We start from the raw sequence: 20,851 nt of genomic DNA on the forward strand, positions 1-20,851 counted from the left end.
TTTTTCTTCAGTCTGTTCGTTCTTTCTCCAGTTTGTTTGTTCGTCGGTTCGCACAAAAACGGTAACTGGGGATCGGGTAAGCTGTATTCATATGAACTGCTGAGTTATAATATATTGCATGGTATGGGAGGTTTTTTCCGTATGTAGGGGTGGTTGTTTTTGGTTTTGGTGTGTATTTTCTTTGCAGGCATACGATATTTGACATTGTCATCATTTTCACGAGTTTTCATTCACAAGCACCTGGGAAATAAATCTCATGTTCCCCAGGCAATAAATCCCCGGTTACCATAGTTGCAGGAAGCAGGTTATACGTGGATAATCAAAAGCAAACCCAATAGAAACGCTCGGGGATTCTTCGGCTCTTTTCATTGGTGTTTCCCCAGACCTAAACAGACGACACGACACTGCTTTGCAAAGTTCCAAAAACGAACTGGCAAACTGGCAAAAGTAAACAAAAAACAAAACTACTTCATGAAAGGTCATACATTCATCAAAAACAAATGAAACCTAGCGATATGTTCTGTCTTCTTACAGAGTGCGTGTATCTGTGTTTCGATACACAGACGTTCGGAGAAACACGAACGTCAAGTTCAAGTAAAACGACACCTGACACACACATTTTGACCCGTGCACAAGACGTTGTATCGATAAACGAAGCACAAATAAGAAACAATAATAAAAGCAAAGAAAATAGCAACAAGATATGCAAACATCTAACAAAGCCGAGCAAGCAGAATGACAGGTCTCAATGAAAAACAAAGAGGTACCGAGTCGGAAACAAGATCGCGATTCTTTCCTTCGCTGCACGACGCAAATCTTCTGTGACCTTTGACCAAACGTAGCTTCCACATTCGATCACTCAGCTTAATATTTACAACAGAAAGCCGAGGGGTGGAATACCGAGATGAACCTACAAAACTGTGCATCCTCAAACCTGACATATTCAATAATTCATCCCAACATTTAAATGAACTCAAAAACACAGAAAGTTGCTTTCACACGCCATCTTTGATTGCCAGTGGTTATCAAACCGGGACTCGTGTGGTTATCAGCACGGAACCCGTGTTTCAAAGCATGGCTCCCTGGGTTGATTGTGCACTTATTTTCTCACTACCAAAATGATGACAAAAACGATGTTTGATGGTTTGTTGACAGACCAGCTTTTGGTCAATAAATATGAAACAAAAGTCGATATGCTCCCCCTCGGACCGACAAAAAAGCTGGTCTGTCAACAACCCATCAAACATCTTATAATGTTTAGCTGGGGACTAGGAATCGAGGAGTTGAAGGTGTGTTTTTGTACGAGAAGCAATTCCCACAAAACTACTGGACAGATATTTGTGACATTTTACATGTGAATTCCTATAGATGGTTGCTGCTAAAAGCCCCAGCCGTTTTTGTCCTCATTTTCCCCAATGAAATTGCTTGATGACGTCATAATCCGCCCAGACCGTCACAGGCAAAATAGATAAATAAATGAATTATTAAATACCATTAAAACAAACAAACTGAGTAATAAGCGTTTGTTCCGAACGTCGTCTATTAAAAATGCACGAAATGTCACTTATTTTGTTTGTTCTTCTGTTGTTTTGTGTTAGGCTGTGCGAACTGATAAGTGCATACCCAGCAGAACGTTTTGTCGGATGTAGTGCAAAGGGAATGTGCGATTCCGAGCACTCAGGCAGAAAGAAGTAAGGATTCAACCACACCTGAAGTTCAATGATTAGAAGTGGTTAACGACCATTACCTGCAGTCGACACGCAGTGGTATATTGAGCTTTTCCAAAAAGCCAATGTTACTTAAAAATAGAATGGGTTATTCTGGGAAATCGTTCACTGGAAGTACTCGGTACTTATGCAACCCTTTGATTATTTAAATCTTCAAATCACCACACTTTGGAATGATTAAAATGGAATAAAACACAAGAATTAAGAGTTCAAAAAGACTAAGAAAAAAGTTGAAAAATTAAAAACAAGTTGAGAGATTCGAACCCGTGACCGGCCAACATTACGAAGTAGCAATTGGGCGCTCTAATCCGGCCCACTGTCGTCTGTGGTAAAATACGAAATTTTGACTTCGAGTATTGAGTTCTCGAGCATGGGGATCAGTATCGACACAAGTAATGGGTTAGTGCATTTGTAAACAGGAATCGCTTGACAAGTGGCCCCCTTCATCCCCCCCCTTCCTCGTCCTGATATGGCTCTGCGTAGTCGGCTGGACGTTAAGCAACAAATAAACAAACAAACAAATCAGTATCGACTCGTCGATTTCCGAGTCGCTCCGTTCGTATAGATCTAGGTACAGTACGTTCTATCGATCACACTGTTCGAGGTAAGTTAAGTAGATAACTGACCCTATCAGGGCTCCCCACGGACGCCCCTCCTAGTGCGTCCCGGGACCCCCACTTTCGATATTTAGAGGGTCCATGGACCCCACTGCAGAATTTTAGAGAGTCCCAAGGGTCCAAAAGCCGAAAAGTCCCTGTGTACTTTGTGTTGACCAATCACCGAAAGGCGCTAACGTCATTTCCCAAAAGTATTTCCCTACCCAGAATTCTAAACAGTTTTAAAGATTTGGAAGATTTCGTTCGGGACGATTACGCCCTATGTTCGGTTTATTATATAAACAGAAGCAAGCGGACGTCGACTGAGCCAATACAGGATTTAGGAACTGGTAACATCACATCAAATGTCCATGTGACGACCATCTATCATTTGAATGATTTTGCAGTTGGAAAGTGTTGAGTTAGAATTGCAAAAAGAAAGTACGAGTTAACTCTTGCAACTAAGTAAGTGAACCCGACACATATGTGAATGTTATTACCCAGTTATATTGTTTTGACACACAACTCCAATACATTGGGGGGCCAACTCCAAGATACTGAAGACTGTGTACACAGGATCAGTTCGCCCAGTGCTGGAGTATGGAGCAAGTGCTTGGGCAACCGCAGCCAAGACGCACACCAACAAACTGGACCGGGTCCAAAACGTTGGCCTCAGGATAATCCTTGGCGCCATGAAATCCACTCCTATTGCCGCAATGGAAAAGACAGTTGGAGTTGAACCCCTTGAGAGCCGACAGCGAAGCAAGCTTCTTGCACATGCCGAAAAGATGAAGAGGCTACCAGACCACCCCCTGCATGACAAACTAAAAAGCCTGACAAAGAACAGGCTAAAACGGAAAAGCTTGAACCATCTTGTCAAGGAAGAGCAACGCATGCAGGCTGACATCTTGACGGCAAACATCGAACTGTGCGAGAGACTTGATCCAACCAACTGGCCCCCAAAAACCCTTAAAGCTGAAGTCAGAACCACCATCCCTGGCATTACTGAGAAGGGAGACCAGAGTGACGCTGTGCTGAAAGCTCTAACAATGGAGGAGATCGACAAGCGCTACCCTGTAGCTAGATGGACACACATCTTTACCGATGGATCAGCTGAAGACGCCACAAGAAACGGAGGATGTGGCGTATTCATCAAGAAACCAGGCCTGCCCCCAGTCTCTGTGTCAACATCCGGATGGAGATTGTGCTCCAACTACAAGGCTGAAGTTCTGGCACTCCACAAAGCCACAGAGACAGCCCTGCAGTGGGAAAACACACGGGGATTGTGGGCAACGAAGTGGCGGATCGGCTGGCAAAGGAGGGCAGCAAAACTGAGCAGCAACCCTCTGATCTCACTTACAGTGAATCCAGGACCCAAATGCGAAACAGGCAAAAATCCACCTTCAAAAAGAAAAACAATGGATATAATCCACACGAAGATGCCCTCCATCAGCTCACTCGTCACGAGCAGACCATTGTCTTCCGCCTCCGGACAGGCCACTGTGGACTAAACAGCCACCTAAAAAGGATCGGCATCAGACAGTCGGCCCTGTGCCATTGTGGAGAGGCGGACCAGACACCGGACCACTTCCTGCAGACCTGCCGACTCCACTGCAGTGAGAGAAAACGCGTCTGGCCCACAGGGACAGCGCTGCACACCAAGCTATGGGGCAGCACTCAGGACTGACCTGGAAATGACAGCCCACTTCGTCGACACCGCCCTGATATGTCCCTTCGTGGTCGGCTGGGCGTTAAGCAAACAAACAAACAAACTTCGTCAACATCACGGGCCAAAGAATCTAGACACAGCCATCGTCGAACGCTGAAGAAGAAGAAGAAGACACACAACTCCGCGGCTTTACACTGATGCATCACTGAGTGGCAGTGTTCAGCAAGCAATACACTTGGGGGAAAAGTTGAACCTTCAAACACGAATAGCTACCTTGATCTTTGATATATATTATATCAAATGTTGAGGTTTTCATTCACGTTATTGTATACATGTACTCATCAATGACAGTACTATACCAACAGTGAACAAGTTTGCCTGTGGTTAAAATATATGGCGTTGTTGTAAATGGTGGGATACCAGTTTGAGGCTACGGATTATGACAAATATGAGCTTACTGTTACGTAAGGAGTCCTCCGGACTAAGGCGTCTAAATTCCATGCACGGGAAGAGTGAGTGATTTCCTTGCCGCGGGGATTGACGAAGCTGTTTTGTCTTGGTGAACTGTGAGTTCGACAGATTGACTAAATGTTTTAATTTCGCCTTACGCGACTTGTTCATCTTGGCGCAAACGAGGCTCCTCGTTTAAAGAGTCCTGTACCAGACACGTTTTGATTTTGAACCGTTATTACAAGTACTTTGAAAGAAAAGTTCCCAAACTTCAAATCTGATACAGATAGTGTTTGGAAACACGTGAGGTGTTTTCCTTGTCGAACACGCCCTTTTTCAAATTGTCGTATGTGTGTGGTCGTTGTTGGTTGGTTGTTTAGATTTTGATTTGTTTATATCCATTGAACACACAAACATTTAGAAAGTAATCATTAGACCAATTGACCGGACACGCATACACCTAACTTTATTTTGACGTTGTTTACACATTTTGTATGTGTCATTGTGGCAATTGTCGCGCTTGGCGTTTTATATGTATTACTACTGCAGGCAAACAAGACTTACATTCACAAAAACAGTCAATTTATCGAAGCAGCCAGTACGACATTTGTCCTATACCATTTTACCACCTGCGACATGCAGTACAACGTTGACAATCCATTCGCAAATGCTCAACATAAACATCGATAAATACCGGACATTTTCTATTAACAAGAATGGTGTGCCGTGCATAAGTGTTCTTCTAGAGAAAGATTGAATAATCATAATACAACCTTTTGTTCTCTCTTTGCAGTTACCTGTCTCCATGTGGATACGTAGCGTGTTGTAGTCGGAATGTTCAAGGCGGCCAATAAGGATAATGCAACCTTTGGTTCTGTCTATGCAGGTACCTGTCTCCGGGTGGATACGTAGCGTGTTGTAGTCGGAATGTTCAAGGCGGCCAGTAAGGATTCTCCGCCTGCTGCCGTTCCCTCCAACGTCACACCTACCAGCCAGTGAGTATACGTCATTTGAACGTTTGTGTGAAGACGTAAAGCAAGATTCCATAGTGGTGTAAAATACTAAAACCAGACGTCCATCATGGCTTGATTCCCATGGAGCGACAACTTTACCAACACTTTCAATTACGATACATAGCTTTTTGGAATTTTTCTAACGAACTGGACCTTAAAGGCACACTCACTGACTCAGCCTCCCGTAAACCATCCGTTTCTGATCACTGAGCTCCCCGAGCCTCTACATACAGTACAAACATACTTCCATTTGAACGCTCACCGCCCGTCGCGATATAACCTTGAACGGTTGAAAACGACGTTAAACACCAAATAAAGAAAGAAAGAAAGAAAGAACGCTCACCGAACGGGAACATCCTGGCTGCTTTCTCTCGTGAGTGAGAAATGTTCAAAGAATTTATTTTGTGCAGTTAGATCGGATTTACCATTAGACAAATCGGAAGCCTTGTTTTGGCGCCAGACCTAACTTTTAAAATCTAAATAATAAATTGACAGCATATGAGACAAACATTCTTAAATCATAAAAGAACTCTTTTTTCCCCAAGACAAAATCAGTACAATTCGAAGGTTTTTGTTTTTTTGTTTTTTTGTTAAGCACATCATTGTGGGGCTTTTAATTAATAACATGCATCCGTCCACTCACAATATATTTTCTTTCATCCTTCAACATTTACCACTCAAAAAGTCTATAGTATTAAAATTCATGAAACAAATGAAAGGCATCTACGGATGTATAGATACATAATTGACCACACTCATTTGGAATACATTCTGACAATTCATTATAAAGACATCTTTCTGTACTGATAGAGAGGCAGAGAGAGAGAGGAGAGAGAAAAAGAGAGAGAGAGGGGGAAAGAGAGAGAGTGAAAGGGAAAGAGAGAGTGAAAGGGGGGGGGGGGGGTAATGATGGTGGAGGTAACATTTACAATTGATTTTATTTTTAAAAATCGAAGTTTTGAAAGTTTGACAAAAGGGAGCCCAGAAGCAGGTCACGCAAGGTCGTGTCAAGCGACAGACGAATTTTCTGCAAAGCGCTTGCTTCTCTGAATCCAACTGCCGTCGATAAGTTCGTGTGACTCTCATTATGTTTGTTGCATTTTAGATTCAGAGGTACACAATAACGTGTTATTGCAGATACAGCGAGTCGCATTGAATTCACAAACTGACGACTAAATTGTGAGAGAAAAAAAGGAAAGTGGATCACATGGTTCCACGATGGCTCAGTGGTTAGGCAAAAAAGAAAAATATGTCTGTTTCTGGTAACCCGACCGACCCTATTTTTAAGCGCCGACCATAAAGGGTTTTTTCGCTTTTCGCACCAAAAAAAACCACAAAACAAAAACAGGAGGTAATCGGTCGATGAGACTTCACAATCGAAGAGACTTACCTCCCGTTTCCGTCGTCACGCGAAAAAAACATGGCGGCCAATGACGCCGGGAATCCCTCTGAAGGGTCTGTGGCAAGATTTCCTCTTGCACTTGCAGTTATTCTAACTAAACGTAAGAAAAAAGTTAAAAATAAAAATATTAAAAAAACTAAAAAAAACTACCGACCGACCCTATTTTTTCGACGATGTTACCGGAAACAGACATATTTGTCTTTTTGGCCTTAGATAAACCACGAAAACTGGTGTGTGATTTACGCAAGCTAAATAGCCATTCAAACGAACTGTGTCATTTAATGCTATTAAATGCTAAATTGCAAGTTTGTTCCATAAGGTTAGAGAACTGCTTTTTTCGTGAGAAGATTTAAATCGTTCTGCAAACCACTTGAGGCAGACTGGGGCTTTAAAAAGTTCAAGGGACATTCGTTGTGAGACTGTGCTGTCATTTAAATCAAACCTAAATTTTTCTGTAACTATCATAATTATTTAATTAATTTAATTAATTTTACTCGGCGAGAGGTTTTCTTCGTCAACTGTCCTGTGTCAGGAGTCCCGATTCTGATTGCGTCATATTTTTCTTTTGATCTAATGGGTACACTTTTGTCGAAGCAGATAGACAGAAAAACCGTTGGATTAAGGAAATCAAACGCATGCAGATTCCGTGCTGTACGGGAATAAAAAACAGCATAAACAAAACCACTGTCCATTGCAGAATGTATACCGTCTCGAAAGACTCCCTGGCGCATCATTTATAGATTTGAACATTAGAACGCGGCTCGGACACTTCTTCTTCTTCTTCTTCTTCTTCTTGGCGTTCGCAGAGGTTACACAATCAGTCCAGCACTGGTGATAAATGTTGTCGTTTTCTCCAACTCCTGTCGACTGCCGTATAGTTTGGTCTGCAAGGGAGTTGGTGACGGCCACACTTCTTTTCGTTCCTCATCTAGTAAGGGACATCGCTGTAAGATGTGTTCCGCTGTTTGGTCCTCTTGACCGCAGGCACAGGTTGGTGATGGCGCCAGCTTGAACTTTCGGTTCATGGCTCGGACACTAATTCTAAGGTATTCATCGTGTGTATTGTCATCTATTACAAATAAAACCCTAAATCGAACTATGTATCTATTTGAGTGACACAAAATCTGTACCTCTAGCAACAGCGAGTGAAACGCGAGCTCCTCTCAGGGACGAAAAGTTCAACGGAAATCAAAACAGAGACAGCGGTGGAAGTGGAGAAAGCGCTCAAACACTTATTTTAAAGGCTGCCTTATACGTAGCGTTCATTAATTCATTCATATTGTTTACAAATTACATGTGTCAATAATGTTATAAAACTGTACCAAAGGGGATATAATAACGATTGGCTGTAGCTTTCGAACACAGAAAAAATTATTTCAGTATTGCAAAGTGGTGTTGATAGTGTCGAATGTAAACAGAACAGTCTCAAAGTGAAAGTTTTCCGGAAATTGCAAAGTTAACAAGAATACAGAAAAGCGCGCTTTCCTGCTTAGCACAATACGCTACCGCGCTAGTCTGGCGTGTCACTATCACTACGTTTTGCACGTGGAAGGTGAGCGATTTCCTTAACGCGGGGATTGACGAAGCTGTACTGTCTGTGTTGACGGTCTGAAAATAGCCCAAGGCCTGGAGAACTGTTGCTAAACATAGCAATAAAGAATTAATTATTTCTCGTAATTGGTAAAGACTTCAAACCTAAAATTTTGCAGGAAGCTTAATTTATACATCCCCGCAACGATGGGAAAAGCCCTGGAAGTAATTAAACTAATTAAATAGGACTATATGTCAGCCTTTAAGGTATTATTTGTGTGTGGGTGCATAACTACAACCCCCAACCCGACCTGTATAAGTCTTGACGTGATAAGAGGACGTTTTTTAATAATTGTTTTTGTTTTTGTCCATAACAACCCTTTAATGACTGCAATTTTAAGTTAGCACAGCAGTCTTTGTGCGTCAAGTGTTTCTAGGGTGTGGGGATAGAAAATGCCTATTCGATGGGACGGTTTACAGATTTATCCTACATACATCACAAATAAAAATCTCTTCATAGTGTATCCTATTGTGTCGTCATTTTGCTTTTGACGTCACAGATTTCCCGACGAGGTTCAAGAAGACGCGTCTAACTCAGGTGCGTTCTGAGCTGGCTGCCAAGGCAAGAAAGTTGAAGAAAGACAAGAAATTCGAGGAGACGTGGGTACGGGATGGGACAATTTTTGTGAAGCGCGGTATAGTAGTTCAGTCACCAGAGTGACCACCATGCGCAGCCTGCTCGCTTTGATATAGGCAACCTAGATGCATTGTCTCAAGTTTCCTCACATAGTGCGATGCAGTGTTAGAATATATATAATATTTTTAGTAACTAAACGAGTATCCACAATATAGCCTAGATATACAATATATATAATACAACATGCAGTAATACAAATTAAATATTCTGCGCTTCTATGTACTATGTACTACATACTATGTTGATGATGGTTTCATGAGTATAGTTAAGCCATGGTATGCACATCTTAAAGTTTAAACATTTATTAAACATGCAGTGAAAAACAAACAAACATCCTGCGCCACTTTGTACTCTTTTGATAATGGCTCAATGTGTATAACTGAGTTGTGGTATGCACACAATAGCGCAACATACAAATAATATGTCATATATCTCAAGTACATTGTACCTGATTCGAGGACAAAAATGGATGATAAAATCATGTACCAATGAACCATGTACCCGTTGCACCCGTTGTGTCAAACAACTTTGCCTTTGCTCACTGCCGCTGGGCGCCTCGTTTCTTTTTGCCACCAGCTATTTGTGCACGTTTTCGCACCAGGATTGTTCACGTATTTTCACGTGTCTTTTAAAGCTGGTCTGCGTGTCTCATCAGGTGTGCCACGCCTGCCCTAGTTTGTGCACGTATTAGAAGACCACAGGCCAAACGACAAATGCGGTCTGCATTTTACCCTTTGTCTTGCATGTGAACATTAATGTTGTCCGAGAGAGCAAGTAGCAGTACTTTCTCTTCTCTTAATCTCTGGTTGTTTTAGTTATTTTTATATTTAGTCAAGTTTTGACTAAATATTTTAACATCGAGGGGGAATCGAAACGAGGGTCGTGGTGTATGTGCGTGTGTGTGTGTGTGTGTGTGTGTGTGTGTGTGTGTGTGTGTGTGTGTGTGTGTGTTTGTGTGTGTAGAGCGATTCAGACTAAACTACTGGACCGATCTTTATGAAATTTGACATGAGAGTTCCTGGGTATGAAATCCCCGAACGTTTTTTTCATTTTCTTGATAAATGTCTTTGATGACGTCATATCCGGCTTTTCGTGAAAGTTGAGGCGGCACTGTCACGCCCTCATTTTTCAACCAAATTGGTTGAAATTTTGGTCAAGTAATCTTCGACGAAGCCCGGACTTCGGTATTGCATTTCAGCTTGGTGGCTTAAAAATTAATTAATGACTTTGGTCATTAAAAATTGGAAAATTGTAAAAAAAAAGAAGAATTATAAAACGATCCAAATTTACGTTTATCTTATTCTCCATCATTTGCGGATTCCAAAAACATATAAATATGTTATATTCGGATTAAAAACAAGCTCTGAAAATTAAATATATAAAAATTATTATCAAAATTAAATTGTCGAAATCAATTTAAAAACACTTTCATCTTATTCCTTGTCAGTTCCTGATTCCAAAAACATATAGATATGATATGTTTGGATTAAAACAAAGAGAGGTACAGAAACGCGTGCTATCCTTCTTAGCGCAACTACTACCCCGCTCTTCTTGTCAATTTCACTGCCTTTGCCATGAGCGGTGGACTGACGATGCTACGAGTATACGGTCTTGCTGAAAAATGGCATTGCGTTCAGTTTCATTCTGTGAGTTCGACAGCTACTTGACTAAATATTGTATTTTCGCCTTACGCGACTTGTTTTTAGTTACATTTGAATTAGTTACTTTTGATTGATACCTTAGTTTACCCCTTTTTACATTTAGTCAAGTTTTGACTAAATGTTTTAACGTGGAGGGGGGAATCGAGACGAGGGTCGTGGTGTAGAATAAGAATAAGAATAAGAATATAGTTTATTGTCATGAAACCATTTAGGTTTATAAGACACATACATGTACATAAACAACAACATAAATCATTATGTTTTTTTAAGAAAACAATTGTATACGAACTTCCCCAACATGAATTGTAGATTGTCTTCCAACAACAGTTGACTGGGCATAGTATAAACAGGTATACTTTTATTGACCTGTTTCATTAATCGTTCTCTAAAATGTTTATATTCAATACATGTATCTAGCATATGTATGTGCATATATATGGTGTATGTGCGTGTGTGTGTGTGTGTGTCTGTGTGTGTGTGTGTGTGTGTAGAGCGATTCAGACTAAACTACTGGACCGATCTTTATGAAATTTGACATGAGAGTTCCTGGGTATGAAATCCCCGAACTTTTTTTTCATTTTTTTGATAAATTTCTTTGATGACGTCATATCCGGCTTTTCGTGAAAGTTGAGGCGGCACTGTCACGCCCTCATCTTTTAACCAAATTGGTTGAAATTTTGGTCAGGTAATGTTCGACGAAGCCCGGACTTCGGTATTGCATTTCAGCGTGGTGGCTTAAAAATGAATTAATGACTTTGATCATTAAAAATCTGAAAATTGTAAAAAAAATATGTTTTTTATAAAACGATCCAAATTTACGTTTATCTTATTCTCCATCATTTGCTGATTCCAAAAACATATAAATATGTTTCTGAAAATTAAATATATAAAAATTATTATCAAAATTGAATTTTCGAAATCAATTTAAAAACACTTTCATCCTATTCCTTGTTGGTTCCTGATTCCAAAAACATATAGATATGATATGTTTGGATTAAAAACACGCTCAGAAAGTTAAAACGAAGAGAGGTACAGAAAAGCGTGCTATCCTTCCCAGCGCAACTACTACCCCGCTCTTCTTGTCAATTTCACTGCCTATGCCGTGAGCGGTGGACTGACGATGCTACGAGTATACGGTCTTGCTGCGGTGCATTGCGTTCAGTTTCATTCTGTGAGTTCGACAGCTACTTGACTAAATGTTGTATTTTCGCCTTACGCGACTTGTTTTGTTGTACATTAACACGTGAGACTGCGTGTCTAAATATTTTGTTTTCGATTGTTTTTGACTGTTGACTTTAACTGTCGACGTTGTTGATTTTGTGTCTGTTTGTTTGTTTGTTTGTTTGTTGTTGTTTTTTTGTTGTCCACAATGACTTCATGCCTGATGCAAAAGGATGGGGCGCACGTGTCGGGGAGATTGTCTCACACCCTTGGCTCTGCCTGGTTTGATTTTTTGCAACGAGCTGTGACCTAGATGGGTGGCTGTAGTCTGTCTCAATACAGAGCCAGTGTGGGAAGTTATCTCCCTGTTGCGTCAGCGCGCGCTATCTGTGTATAAACTATCTTTTCTTAACAAGGGAAATATCCAGTCGCTTGTGATTCTCGTTCGTGGTAGTGCTGGCTTGTCTCTTGCGTTGTTTTTGTTTTCATTTCCTGCCCGAAAGCTTACTCGTAACGACCCAATAATTATGTTGTTACGACATTGCTGCGAACTTTGCTGGTTCGATGTGGAAATATGCCACCTCACTCATTGTTTGTGCTGATTCTGTGAATTTTACATTTCAAACCATATCTATTGCAATTTGCCTATAGATTGTTGTTTATGTGTGGTGATATCCATCCAAATCCTGGACCAAGCCAACACGGGGGGATGTGATCTCTATTGTTCATGTAAACACTCGCAGTCTTCAATATAAGACACCTTTGAAAAAACTCGTGTAAACCTAGTATCACACATCAAGCCATGAAGTAGTATCTATTTAAAAGTTCTTGCAATACCATTTCCACAGATGTCGATGACCGGTATTTGACGGTATTGACGGCTGCCTAAATGGCGGGGTAAAAAACGGTCATACACGTAAAATTCCACTCATGCAAAAAACACGAGTGTACGTGGGAGTTTCAGCCCACGAACGCAGAAGAAGAAGAAGAAGACGGTATTAAAACGCGTTAATTCCGAAGCAGAATGAAAACAAAGACGCAATAGTAATAACATGTAAGACCTCTGAATTGGTTTCGTTGTTCTTGCAATAATGACGCAGTCGTTGCCTTTTTACGCTTGACTTGACATGGATATTTTTAACGTAGGCAGTGGCTATTTTGCCGGTACCGGCAACGTAGCACCGGCAAAATAACGATATGTTACGGTAGAGGCTATTTTGCCGGTTGGACGCTGCTGAAGCTAGTAAAGTGACACGTCTAGTCGGATTCTCCATCTCACAAAGGCAATACACAAGTAATCTTCAATATTTGTATTTCTGATGTGCAAACTTCAAAAGCAATTACAACCTTGTCTTATACACGAATAAAAACCATATTTCTCTCTCTCTCTCTCTCTCTCTCTCTCTCTCTCTCTCTCTCTCTCTCTCTCTCTCTCTCTCTCTCTCTCTCTCTCTTAAAACTTTGTCTTATACACGAATAAAAACCATATTTCTCTCTCTCTCTCTCTCTCTCTCTCTATCTCTCTCTCTCTCTCTCTTAAAACTTTGTCTTATACACGAATAAAAGCCATCTCTCTCTCTCTCTCTCTCTCTCTCTCTCTCTCTCTCTCTCTCTCTCTCTCGCTCGCTCTCTCTCTCTTTCTCTCTCTCTCTCTGCCTCTCTCTCTCTCTCTCTCTTAAAACTTTGTCTTATACACGAATAAAAGCCATATTTCTCTGATTTTCTCTCTCTCTCTCTCTCTCTCTCTCTCTCTCTCTCTCTCTCTCTCTCTCTCTCTCTCTCTCTCTCTCTCTTAAAACACCAAATACACTAATTTAACTGGCAAATATCCGATGATCTCTATGCAAGGAATTAAATACTGGTTATTGTCTCTCTATGATCATTGTCGCTGACTCTCTGTCTCTATGTGTGTGTCATGAATCACATGAAATAGATTGAATATACGGACGTTGAATATACAACAAGTCATCGTCACATCTCTCTCTCTATGATCATTGTCGCTGACTCTCTGTCTCTATGTCTGTGTGTGTGTGTGTGTGTGTGTGTGTGTGTGTGTGTGTGTGTGTGTTTCATTCATAGCAGTTCCTGCAGAACCAGAACTTGGTTTTTGGTCTTGAGCGTTTTCCAGCGCAGAGCAGATGGAGGGATCTGAGACATGAATCACATGAAATAGATTGAGTATTCAACAAGTCATCGTCACATAGTGCACACACAGTACGGAGAGAAGACCGTACACCCGAGTAGACGTGTTGGACGGCTGTCCATCCGTCCATGTCGAAATATCGCCGAACTTTAATGATGGATATGTTCACGTCCAGTACTGCTGTGGGTACTGCCGAAGGTACCTGCTCAACGGATTGCTCTGAAAGAAGTTCGCCTTTCAGAGCACGGATTGTGTCTGCCTCACCGACAAAGTAGCTCAGAATTTGTCTGTCTCGATCCACCGAGGACTTCTTTGAAAAGGGAAGCGGTTTGTCAACCTTGCATTTTTTCCGGCTAGGCAGTCCAATAGCATTTACTACTTTTCCTTTTGGTCTGCCTCTCTTCCGGGATTTTGGTGGTAATGTCACATTATCAAGAGACGTCGACGTAGGCCTTGGTGCGGATGAACCCTCCTCGTCAGACGTCGTAGGCCTTGGTGCAAATGAACCCTCCTCGTCAGACTGTGGTGTTGTTGTTGGTCAGTTCGTAAAACTTGATGGCGCTATTGAATTTTCTATTTGGACATCGTCCTTGTGCTGCCGCCAGAGTGCGACTGTCGCGTTTCCACAGCTGCACAAATGTGGATTTCTCATACCCCACAAGTGCCTGTTGAAACTCTTCATACGAAGCAAATTGATCACCGACGTTGAAGCCCATTTTGTTGCTGTCTGTCAAACTCCCAAACGTGTGTTTGATTGCCTGTCGGATTGTCGAGCATCGGCCTCGGTTGAACGAAAATCACCCTAAAACGACAGGGCAGATTTGTCCATCAGTGAACACTTCTCTCCCCCAAAGAAATTCCCATCAAAAACTGTCATTTATTGGTGAGTATTTAATCACAGAGAGAGAGAGAGAGAGAGAGAGAGAGAGAGAGAGAGAGAGAGAGAGAGAGAGAGAGAGCCTCTACCGGCAAAATAACCTCTACCGTAACATATCGTTATTTTGCCGGTATACGCAATGGGCAGCGTCCAACCGGCAAAATAGCCTCTACCGTAACATATCGTTATTTTGCCGGTACCGGCAAAATAGCCATTTCGTTTAACGTATACGCACCACTGCAAGTCTTGAGATGATTCCAAGAGAGAAGTGAAGCGAGCACGTTTATCAAAACGTCATTTGGCATTGCGCTAATGTAGTCGCCCGTTATTATACCGTTGATTGCACAGTTTGGCCAGTACAATAGCCATCTTATTGTGACAGGGGAGGCTACCGCTCCTTTCACAGCAGACTCTGCACCCGAGTTGTTGGCCTTTAAAGTCAACACCGGTGAGTTGTGGAATTCTGTTTGTGATGGGGTCTGGTGGTTTCCGATTGTCTGTATGTTCATGGAAACCTTCGGGTTTGCATAACAGTTTTATAGGGCTAAGAAATTAGCCCTAACATTTTCAATCCTGTTTGATTGCACTTCGCTTCCCGAGGTGATCGTAGTGTTTCGGCACTCGGTTACATTATTATGGCCGATTTCGTTGCGTACAATGTACATTACACACTGGAAATAATGCGTAATTACGGTTGCGAGAAGTCACATCAGACCAGTTGTGCGTTTGCGTGCAAACAAATTGCTGTGTATTGTGGATCCGTGGTAGCTTTGACAAAACAACACACACAAACAGATACAACAATGGTTCTGTGTTATTGAATTGGAAACTTCTCCCCTTTATTACTCTGTCATTTCTGCATGCTTTCATTTTGTTTGAACGCTTCCGGGGCAGATTCATGTGTGTGTGTAGGGGGGAGAAGGGGGGGGGGGGGGTATACAAATCTTATGTTGTCAAGGTGTCAAAATGCAAAACTCCCGGCTGTTCTGGATAGTTTTACAGCCTTGTCAGAAATACCGGCTTGTAACATTCCCAGCGCGATTAACGTGACGAGTCTCTCAGTTCATGTCGCATCTCTCTCTACCTCCCCCCCCCCCCCCCCCCCTCTCAAAGATCTTTGCTGTATCTACTCCATTACCCTCGAAAAATAAAGTTGGTTCGTTCGTTCGTTCGTTCGTTCTCTCTCTCTCTCTCTCTCTCTCTCTCTCTCTCTCTCTCTCTCTCTCTCTCTCTCTCTCTCTCTCTCTCTCTCTCTCTCCCTCCCTCTCTCTCTCTCTCTCTCTCTCTCTCTCTCTCTCTAAATGTCAGTATGCTCAATACAAGACAAAATACTCTCTCTCTCTCTCTCTCTCTCTCTCTCTCTCTCTCTCTCTCTCTCTCTCTCTCTCTCTCTCTCTAAATGTCAGTATGCTCAATACAAGACAAAATACATGTGGCACGAAAAAGTATCACTCTACTGAGTGTCAGTGAAAATCTAATCACATTTCACACTATTCAGTCGTCAAAAGAAAAGTTCACTTAAAGAATGTAGTATACATACTCATTAACACGTGTGCTGTAATATATACCATCATACTTGATTGGTGATTCAGCATACTTTTCAAAGCACTGTGGATGCGATGCAGACGACACTGGTTAACTTTCCTTCTGTTTCTTTGCCTGTGAATGGAACTCGCGAGTAAAGGTTTAGAACAGGAACCCTTCAATGCGCAGGGAGTCAGAGGTTTAAGCATTACTAATGTAATGCAAGTGAGTCCTATTGTTTTTCAATAGAACTGAATGAAGCTTATGCCTTTGCAGATTTTAAAATTATTATCTTTATTGATATTCTATTTCTAGAAATCTTTGGCAAAAGTAACTGGCCTGAAAGTCTAAAAAATGGCATGGTGCACTCGCCTTTGGCAAGTGATTCTGAAAATTTACTAGCCAGAGAGCACACTTTACTAGCCAAACCAACAATTTGTTTCCGCAATGAATAACTCTACTCGCCAGTTGCATGTTCCCTTTCTACTCGCCAATACTCGCCACTTTCAGGCCTGAGTAATAGTTTGCAGATTTTATAATTATTATCTGTGATATATATTCTAGACATCTTTGGCAAAAGTAAGAAGTATTCGCAGTTTTCATACTGACCTGGTTGACTGGGTCAGGTCTTTTTACAGCCAAGAAGTGTTTACTTTGTCCAGTTAGTGTAAAAGTAAGAAATAGACGAGACTAAGACGTAACATGTAAATTTATTATTAGAAGAATGCAAAGTAAGAAAGAAACCAGGAAAATACAAAGGTAAGAGATCCATTAATCATGCAGGAACTAGGAAGAAGTGGTAGTGGTGGCAGCTACAATTAGGTACACCTTTGCAGAAATGCTGCTTGAATATTACTGAAGAGAAGTTACACGCACCTGTACACACCACGATAAGAAATCTACCGAGGACGTACGATTCTTGAATTGAAGTAGCTGCAACTGTTATCAGAACTGATACACAGAAGGTATGGAAACTAGTCAAGATTTCCCCTCATATTTAGACATTAATTTTATAGTGTGCCTGTAGTGCTAAGGGGGAATACCGCTGTGAAGTGTGCGTAATTAAAGATGGCGCTAGTGAAAGAGTTGCCTCCCTGTACGACATTCTCTTGCATAGAGACGTTTGAGTGAAGTTGCTCAGTATGCCCTTTATGTTGTGTTTCCTTTACTATAACTGTACTTATTCCCCCCTCTGCTTCTTTACCTCTGTCAACTTGTAGGGGTAGTTATTTTTCGATAATGACCCAGCAACCAAACAAATAACGACCCAGCAACAGCCTGAATCCTCGATAGTGCAATGGGTTGAGAGGTTGTTCTGTTTCGGTACTACTTTTTGCGACTGAAAAGTTCCGAACGCTCTAATGTACGAAGTATACATCTCTGGAGCAAACAATACAAACATACCGCATTTAAATTAACAACTACAGGCCTGAACACATGAATCTCCATATAAAATCCATGAGTTCGGTTGTTTTCTGAATCTCATCTGCCGGGCTCAAGCCGTTCATCACAAGCAATTTCCCAAGGCAAGTAACTCATACTTTGTCTAGCGACAAGAGTAGTTCCCCTTCTTTTCACTCAGTTCCTTCGACAACAGACTGCAATCCGACGGTCAGTTTTCAACAATATTTCATTTAATAAACAGATCACACGCAACCAAATGCACACATCTCATCAATTTAAACAACATAAAGGGGTTTCATACACTATTTTCCCCAGAAAACTGAACTTCATACAGTTTTTAACGTTGGAACACGGGTGCAAAAGTTCGTCTGCTAGTCCCATTTGACGAAAAAACATTATCCTAAGCGATACTAAAACATATACAGAACACACAATATCTGCCTTTGCCGCCACGGCAGAATAACAGCATATCTGTGTACTTGATTTTAGCCCAAAATAGGAAAACTGACAAGAAGTGTTAACAGAATGGAATAATTTGCACGGAACTATACAACCGCGCATTAATCGATCGCCTGCGCAGGTTGACTGGTTGAGAGAATAGGATTCGATCAAACTTTCGCAAAAAAACTCCTCTTTTCTTTGAATAACTGAAGAAAGGAGGAATAAAGAGGTTACACACCTCGTCTCAGTGATTATCAAAAATAATGGTCTCAGTTCGCGGTCATGAAAAAGCTCGCTAAAGCTCGCATTTTTCATGATCCGCTAACTTCGACCATTATTGACTCACATGCGAAGCAAAAGTGAGTCTATGTACTCACCCGAGTCGTCCGTCCGTCCGTCCGTCCGTCCGTCCGGACGTCCGTCCGTCCGTCCGGAAAACTTTAACGTTGGATATTTCTTGGACACTATTCAGTCTATCAGTACCAAATTTGGCAAGATGGTGTATGATGACAAGGCCCCAAAAAACATACATAGCATCTTGACCTTGCTTCAAGGTCAAGGTCGCAGGGGCCATAAATGTTGCCTAAAAAACAGCTATTTTTCATATTTTTCCCATTTTCTCTGAAGTTTTTGAGATTCAATACCTCACCTATATATGATATATAGGGCAAAGTAAGCCCCATCTTTTGATACCAGTTTGGTTTACCTTGCTTCAAGGTCAAGGTCACAGGAGCTCTTCAAAGTTGGATTGTATACATATTTTGAAGTGACCTTGACCCTGAACTATGGAAGATAACTGTTTCAAACTTAAAAATTATGTGGGGCACATGTTATGCTTTCATCATGAGACACATTCGGTCACATATGGTCAAGGTCACTTTGACCCTTATGAAATGTGACCAAAATAAGGTAGTGAACCACTAAAAGTGACCATATCTCATGGTAGAAAGAGCCAATAAGCACCATTGTACTTCCTATGTCTTGAATTAACAGCTTTTTTTTGCATGACCTTGGATGACCTTGGGTCAAGGTCACATGTATTTTGGTAGGAAAAATGTGTAAAGCATGTGAGTCGTATGGGCTTTGCCCTTCTTGTTTTTGATAATCACTGAGACTCGGCGTGTAACCTCTACTTATTCCCCCCTCTGCTTCTTTACCTCTGTAAACTTGTAGGGGTAGTTATTTTTCGATAATGACCCAGCAACCAAACAAATAACGACCCAGCAACAGCCTGAATCCTCGATAGTGCAATGGGTTGAGAAGCTGTTCTGTTTCGGTACTACTTTTTGCGACTGAAAAGTTCCGAACGCTCTAATGTACGAAGTATACATCTCTGGAGCAAACAATACAAACATACCGCATTTAAATTAACAACTACAGGCCTGAACACATGAATCTCCATATAAAATCCATGAATTCGGTTGTTTTCTGAATCTAGATCAGACGTTCATCACAAGCAATTTCCCAAGGCAAGTAACTCATACTTTGTCTAGCGACAAGAGTAGTTCCCCTTCTTTTCACTCAGTTTCTTCGACAACAGACTGCAATCCGACGGTCAGTTTTCAACAATATTTCATTTAATAAACAGATCACACGCAACCAAATGCACACATCTCATCAATTTAAACAACATAAAGCGGTTTCATACACTATTTTCCCCAGAAAACTGAACTTCATACAGTTTTTAACGTTGGAACACGGGTGCAAAAGTTCGTCTGCTAGTCCCATTTGACGAAAGAACATTATCCTAACCGATACCAAAACATATACAGAACACACAATATCTGCCTTTGCCGCCACAGCAGAATAACAGCATATCTGTGTACTTGATTTTAGTCCAAAATAGGAAAACTGACAAGAAGTGTTAACAGAATGGAATGATTTGCACGGAACTATACAACCGCGCATTAATCGATCGCCTGCGCAGGTTGACTGGTTGAGTGAATAGGATTCGATCAAACTTTCGCAAAAAACCTCCTCTTTTCTTTGAATAACTGAAGAAAAGAGGAATAAAGAGGTTACACACCTCGTCTCAGTGATTATCAAAAATAATGGTCTCAGTTCGCGGTCATGAAAAAGCTCGCTAAAGCTCGCATTTTTCATGATCCGCGAACTTCGACCATTATTTTTGATAATCACTGAGACTCGGCATGTAACCTCTACATATCTATCTTTGCTACTTGCACTGGTATGAATCTTAATCCTCTGTCTCTGTCTCCTCTGTGGAACGGCAGTCATTCAAAACGTTGTCTTGGTTTACGGAGACAGTATAGTATTACAGTGAATACTGAGGTCTGTTATGGAAAAACACTACAACAAGTAACAGTACTTCATTTTGTTTGGATACTTGTTACTTTAGTTCCGTATTTCAACATCAGTGGGAAGAGAAGCTACTGATTTAATTTGATTATGATTTTTTTGTTTGTTGTTTTTTTTTTTTGTTTTTTTTGCGTGAGGCGTTTTCTTTCTTTTATTTTTCTTTTTTTTTTTTTACTTTTGGGAAGACGGTTAAGCGTGCCCTTTTAATCGATAAACAATAACATTATATAACACACT

General features: G+C 41.2%; 1 protein-coding gene and 1 long non-coding RNA gene across 2 annotated transcripts in view; one reads left to right on the forward strand and one right to left on the reverse strand.

Annotated features, from left to right (window-relative positions):
- The window catches only part of LOC138961794 (uncharacterized), a 457,147-nt gene that overhangs the window by 40,859 nt on the left and 395,437 nt on the right, over nt 1–20,851 (reverse strand). The gene's annotated exons all lie outside the window — the stretch shown is intronic.
- The window catches only part of LOC138961784 (platelet binding protein GspB-like), a 45,077-nt gene that overhangs the window by 5,711 nt on the left and 18,515 nt on the right, over nt 1–20,851 (forward strand). The window contains exon 2 of the mRNA XM_070333455.1: nt 5,329–5,437. Within this exon, the coding sequence (XP_070189556.1) occupies nt 5,370–5,437 (68 nt within the window). The 5' untranslated portion in view covers nt 5,329–5,369. The remainder of the gene's footprint in view (nt 1–5,328; nt 5,438–20,851) is intronic.

The sequence above is a fragment of the Littorina saxatilis genome, linkage group LG3, assembly GCF_037325665.1.
Source record: "Littorina saxatilis isolate snail1 linkage group LG3, US_GU_Lsax_2.0, whole genome shotgun sequence".
Classification (NCBI taxonomy): domain Eukaryota; kingdom Metazoa; phylum Mollusca; class Gastropoda; order Littorinimorpha; family Littorinidae; genus Littorina; species Littorina saxatilis.